The sequence below is a fragment of the Tachysurus fulvidraco genome, chromosome 16, assembly GCF_022655615.1.
Source record: "Tachysurus fulvidraco isolate hzauxx_2018 chromosome 16, HZAU_PFXX_2.0, whole genome shotgun sequence".
In the NCBI taxonomy this organism is placed as follows: Eukaryota; Metazoa; Chordata; class Actinopteri; order Siluriformes; family Bagridae; genus Tachysurus; species Tachysurus fulvidraco.
Genome location: NC_062533.1, coordinates 16,703,031 through 16,709,217, shown reverse-complemented (window position 1 = coordinate 16,709,217; position 6,187 = coordinate 16,703,031). Strand labels below are relative to the sequence as shown.

Here is a 6,187-nt window from a genome sequence, read left to right as displayed (position 1 = left end):
TAATTTGTCATATTTTCATTTGTGTGTCTCTGTTCTGATTATATCACTGACTGTTTAAAATATTTACCAAAAGGGCATTTGTTTTGAAAAAGGGAAAAAAAAAAAAGGTACAATGATTTAACTTGATCGATTACATTTTTAAATATAAGTATTTTCATAAAATTAGTTATATTTTTTTCTGAATGATTCACAAACTACAATGTCATAAAACATTTCTTTTATTGATCCTTTCCAACCGTTTACCATTCGCCATTTGTTTCAACGTTGTATCATACAAGTTAAAAAAGATATTTACAGCATTTTAAAAAAGAGGAAAACTTAATCGCTTCTTTCTGAGAAGCTCGTTAATTCTGTCTCTAATGAGCTTCCAGTCACACGAGGCGGGATGGAATTTCCTAGCAATGGCGTCGGAAATGGCTTGACGTACATTCCTTGGCAGAGCGTTTTTTCCCCTTTTCCCATCATAGTTCACAGAACCTACCCAGTCATGATAAACTGTTAGGGGAATCAACCTTTTAAACAAACTAGCAGCAAAACGATCTGCTCTAGGTGTACCGTCTGATCCTGTTGCATCCACATAAAGTTGTTTCTCGACCTCCAGGGACACGTGATTTAAAGTCACATCATCTAGAATTACTCCCATGAGAGACCTTCGAACAGACTTTTTTGGTGTTTCAGGCAGCCTCAAACAAAATGATGACATTGCTGAGGGAGATTGCTGTGATCTGTTGTACATTTCTAGAACAGGTGAATAGCAAGCAAGCAAGTATGCGGAGTCCTCCGTTATATCTGCAGGACCAGTGCGGTCAACTGAGTCCTCAATTATATCTGCAGGACGATTGCGGTCAGGTGAGTCCACAATTATATCCGCAGGACGAGTGCGGTCAGGTGTGTCCACAATTATATCTGCAGGACGAGTGCGGTCAGGTGTGTCCTTAATTATATTTGCAGGACGAGTGCGGTCAAATGAGTCCACAGTTATATCTGCAGGACGAGTGCGGTCAATACACGGTGTAGAAACGGCCGATGGGAAACTGAGACTGTCAATGTCCAAATGTCCATTGGTTAAGCTAAATTCCCCATGACCAGACGGATGGATATGGGTCGCCTGTTGACATTCGGTTCGAGGTTTCACCGGAGTCGGAAGAACATCGACCGGACTGTCTGTAGCCGTAGATTTATCAGCGGTCGGCGGATGAGACCGCTCATTCAAACGTGCCTCCAACAAACCAACTTTTGCCTCCAAATCCACAAGCCTTCGTGTCAAGCCTGAAAGCTGTTCTGAGTTGCTGACAGCAGGGCTTCGGTGATGGATCAGCGAAGCCTGTAAACCAGCAAAAAAATAATAAGTTATTCGAATGGAGATGTGGGCTATACCATTACTCGTTACAGGTACAATAAAAAAATGCGTACGGATTTCTTTTTTACAAGTGGAGGTTGTTTTAGTTGAGGATTGGCAAGGTTCGTTGACCTGAATACTACAATTAAGCTTGATGAGTTGTTAATGGGCCATCAAATGAATCTAAGATTTTCCATTCTCACTTATTCCACACCCACTACTGACACTGTGAGATCTCTGTAGATAAATACAGTCCTTCCACATGTAGAGTGAAGACATTTCAAAATGACCAAGATAAGCGAGCTTCAGGGTGATGAGATCTGCTGGAAAAAATCAACTCGGGAAATAAACCGCCATCCGAATTCTGTCGGTGTATACACGGAGCACCATCAGAAGACATTACAAAGAACGAACAACCTCTCTCACTGTTCATGTAGGAAATAGATATTACTTATGGTACAAACCCCTTCAGGTGGTGGTCTGGGACGCGTTTCAGATGAAACTGGACAGGTGTAAATGTATGTGGTTGTTCAAGCCACATACTCCTCCCAAACGGAAGTACGTCACTCGCAGGTGATCTTTCACCCAGGCGTCTCGTCGGGTCTTAAAACGCGCTGCTGCCGCCAGCGAAAACGCAGCAAGCAGTAAATGCTGCTTTTTGCAGCATAACCGTCGTAACCAGTTTATTCGTCTTCTTTTTGATTGCGTTCTGAAAACCGCACACCCCAAAGTGTGTTTCATTTCAATTACATTAGCATTTTGGGCGGGAGCAGAAAGATCGGCTCGATGTCCGATTTGCCGAGACGCGTTTATGTGGCCTAATGTAAATGGAACAGTTTCAAAAAATCAGATAGCTATCGGATCAGAGACAACACATGAAGTGCCCAGGTGTAAAAAGGTGTAAATAATTTGAAACACACTACATTCTCCAGGGATACAGTTTGTGCATTGACATGCAAGGAATCTGCAATATTAGCTAGCATATTATTATTTAATGGTCCTTGCAAAGCAGCATTCTTGTTATCTTGCATACTGAGATATTTTTCTTCTGGACAAAAATCCGGCACGTAACTTGTCCCGCAGACCCATGAATGAGGTGTCAAATCGACCGGCTCATCGACGAGAGGTGTGCTATGACTTTTATAAGCGATCCGACCAACGATGTTCGCACAGCGGACGAAAAAGCGGCCAAAAAAGTCCCATAGACTTGAATTGGAAATTCCTAAAATTTCACCCTAGCAACCGAGTGCCGAGATTTGCCACGTGCAAGCACCATGCACATTTTCTTCAGGAAATGTACATTCTAGATATTATTAGTACACTCTTTAATAACTTTATCTTGTACCTTCTCTATTTTCTGATCACAGCCTTTGCAGGTGCTCCTGTTGGACTTGGCGTACTCCACTGCGGAGTCATTCAGTGACTTCTCTCCTTTACCTGCTCCTTTACGGTCCGCTTTACCTGGTAGAAGAGGAGGCAAAAAAACCACACACTGTTATTAATGCAGATGTAAAGGTTAATGTGTCTGAGCTTGAAAATGTCCTAACACAAAGGCATTACACAGCTGTGAAAACATGTGAGCTTCTTTTCTTTCTTTCTTCATAACTATTTCATCATCTGATTTAATGCATCGTGCTGCTGCCACCTGATTGGACGATTGGATGATTAGATAACGGCCTGAATGTCCTCGTAAAGTGGAGAGTGTATTTAAACTCGCGCTGAATCCCAGGCTTAGTATAAATCTGGGTTTGTTCTGTGATTCATTTCATCACATCATGTGAATATCAGCACACGGAAAAAGAATCGATGAAACACCAAACACCCACCACCAACAGATCCTCCGCTTTCGATGGCCTTCTTTACTTTCTCCTGGTCCTCCGAGCGGAGATCCGTAAAGCCCGAGATGTCCGACGACGACTGCACGGCCGCGCGGAGCCAGAAGCACGAGAAATGATGCCAGTGTGGCACTTTACCATCAAACTTGGGCGACTGTGAAAACGTCAACAAGCGTGTGCTCATGATGTACGTGTATACGTTACATTTCAACATTTTTCTCTCTTTCAAACTCACAATCAATCCTGCAACCCAATTCTTGAGTTTGTTAAAAATTATGCTTAATTTAAGGCACTGCCATGTGGCGTGCTTTCATAAATTATCTTCAAAACCAAGTATAAATGTAAGCAGATGAACTTATGCTGAACCGATGCTGAGGTTGTGTGTGAGAGGTTGTGTGTGAGAGTGTGTGTGTTAGGGCTGGGCGGTATGACGGTATATTCCGCGGAATAAAATGTCTACCGTTACAGGTTTTTCTATTCCGTGCATACCGTGAAATTTAAATAAGTGGGCGTGGTTAACCTCACGTGTAGCACGCCTGAATCCGAGAACCAGGGGCGTCACTAGGCCCTTTAAACTTCTGCCCAGCCCCCCTAAAAAAAGTATTTGATTAATTATTTTTTGATCGCTTCAGTCCCCTTTAAAAACGCATGTGAAGCGACGACAAGCTGCGTCATGTTTCGGCTCCTCCCCTGAACTGAGGCTGCGTGGATTCAGCGCGTTTTTCAATCCGCAGGGACGCCGAGCAGCGCGAACATCAGAGAGTGATGTGGTGTGTGTGCTTTTATTGATGCATTGCTATGATATGACATCTGCATCGGTGCAGTTCATGTAATTGCAGTTTACTGGACCAATGCATAGTTCGGTTTCTCATCCAATGCGTCTTCGCTGCGTTCAACTTCAGCCCTTATCACAGTGTGATAGATAGTATACCACCCTACCCTGGGGGCTGAGCCCCCCTAAAATGAAAATTCTAGAATCGCCCCTGCTGAGAAAGATTGAGAAGCGGCACATAAGCGTAGATAAGAAGGAAAACATGGAGAAAGACATGCATGATGATAAAGAAATCCCACAAACCAATCCCGAGCAGGAGGAGGAACTTTGTTGTGAAACGAGGCGCGACATCAGTGGTATGGACGTGGTTCGGGTTTACAAAGAGCAGACGAATGTGATTCGCAAACTGTGTCACACGAATGTAACCGTTCGCCACGCTAGCACGAGCAACTTCTTTTACCATCTAAAAATGAAGCATGTCAAAGAATACAACGAAAGCCAACAGATGCGCACGTTCCTTTTGTTGATTTACCTGAAAAATTATTATTCAGTGTTATATACCGCTACCGTGAAATAAAATAACTTATTCCCTGAAACAGATTTTGGTCATTCCGCCCACCCCCAGTGTGTGTGTGTGTGTGTGTGTGTGTGTGTGTGTGTGCGCGAGAGAGAGTGAGCGTGTGTGAGAGTTATGAATCATTTCAATCAACCCAACCCAAGTAAAAGTGCTGTTAATAAGAAACACGTGTAATATGTCTGATCTTAATGTGCTGTATGTGAAATAAATGTAATCAGTAAATCAAAGCTGTGATGCATGGAAATGTTTTAGGCTGGAAAAGGAATTGCAAAAAAGTTTGTGCCCCCCTCTTACATACGGTGTATTGTTTTATTAATATCTTATTTGTAGCTTAAACCTCATAATTTGAATTCCATACAGAGAAATGCACAAGTTTGTTGTTGTTTGTTTGTCCTACCCAGGATGCTAACTGGCTACAGGACTGCACTGATTGTAGGCCGTTCATTTTAAACACACCACAGGAGGGAAAACTGCACACCTTCTGCACATTAAATATAAAATACGACCAGACGCTCAGGTTTCCTCACACACACAGATACACAATGCTAACTTTAGCTTCAGTACCTGCACCATGATAGCCATCCTCAGCGAGTCTTTTTTACACTTCTTACACGAAGCCCGACCGCTTTTTGCATACTCGGCTTTGTAAAGCTTGTCCTCCTGTGAATCCGCCATTTCCTGACAGAAAGATGGGCAGAAAATTAGAGATATTAAGCAAACAATCACAAACGAGTCCTGGTCCTCGTGTAGTTTCGGCAGAATACCTGACTAATCGAACCCGCACTGAGTTACTAAGGTAACGCCTCTCTTACACTGAGAGAGAGAGAGAGAGAGATAATCGAGCCTAGAGTTACAGATTTGGCGCCAATTTCCTCTGGCTTTCTTTACTTTCTCCTGGTCCTCCCAGCGGAGATCCGTAAAGCCTTAGAATAAAAGTCTGATCATTTTTTGGCCAAACAATCTGCAATGAAGGAAAGGAAAGAGGGGGAGAAAAACAAATCCATGTATGAAATTTATCGTATTCTTCCCATCCTTAGTTTTAGGCCAATTTATTGTTGTTACTTTCCATAACTTTTTTTTAGTGAACAATCTAAATTAGTCCATATGTTTGTGTCTTTTTTTTTTCTTTTTTTTTTCTTTTTTGTAGTTTGAGCATCTCGATGCATCCCAGATAACCCCCCAGAACACCTATGGGATTAACATCATGATCAATGTCTGATCTTACTACATCTTCAAAATCTGGTAGAAAGCCATCCCTGAAGAGTGGAGCTAAGCAAAGAATGAGATGTTCAACATATGAGGGCGTTCACATCATTTTGACCATATAAGTCACTTCAAAACCTGTGGAAAAATCTTTAAAAATTTTTAATTTTTTCCAGATTTGACTTCCAATAAATGATTGTCTTAGGTTTTTAAAAATAACCTAGTAGCAATAAGCTAGAAAATTTGGTCTGGTTGATGAGATGGTCTAAAAGCTTTATCAGCTTGACCCATGTTTTAGTACTTAGTAGACATTCTACTGATCAGAATGTGGTTTCTTTTATATATATATATATATATATATATATATATATATATATATATATATATATATATATATATATATATATATATATAACAAGTTAAAGATGATGATGATGATAATAATAATAATAATAATAATA

The 6,187-nt window shown here is 41.3% G+C and overlaps 1 protein-coding gene across 1 annotated transcript; it reads right to left on the bottom strand.

Annotated features, from left to right (window-relative positions):
* Positions 1–202: 202 nt before the first annotated feature.
* On the bottom strand, positions 203–5,328 carry LOC113648235. Its single transcript, XM_027155342.2, has 4 exons — positions 5,088–5,328; positions 3,166–3,328; positions 2,685–2,800; positions 203–1,324 (listed from the first exon to the last, which is right to left on the bottom strand). Exons 1-4 carry the CDS (start codon positions 5,196–5,198, stop codon positions 302–304), a joined length of 1,413 nt encoding a protein of 470 aa, XP_027011143.2. The 5' UTR covers positions 5,199–5,328; the 3' UTR covers positions 203–301.
* Positions 5,329–6,187: the final 859 nt, after the last annotated feature.

What these genes read in the sequence shown, in the direction of transcription:
- LOC113648235 (XM_027155342.2), bottom strand. Translation starts at nt 5,198, where the DNA reads ATGGCGGATTCACAGGAGGACAAGCTTTACAAAGCCGAGTATGCAAAA. An exon ending in AAGCGGAGGATCTGTTGGTG is followed by an intron (nt 2,801 to 3,165) that starts GTGGGTGTTTGG and finishes CTCTTCTACCAG; the next exon opens with GTAAAGCGGACCGTAAAGGA. An exon ending in GTGATCAGAAAATAGAGAAG is followed by an intron (nt 1,325 to 2,684) that starts GTACAAGATAAA and finishes GCTGGTTTACAG; the next exon opens with GCTTCGCTGATCCATCACCG.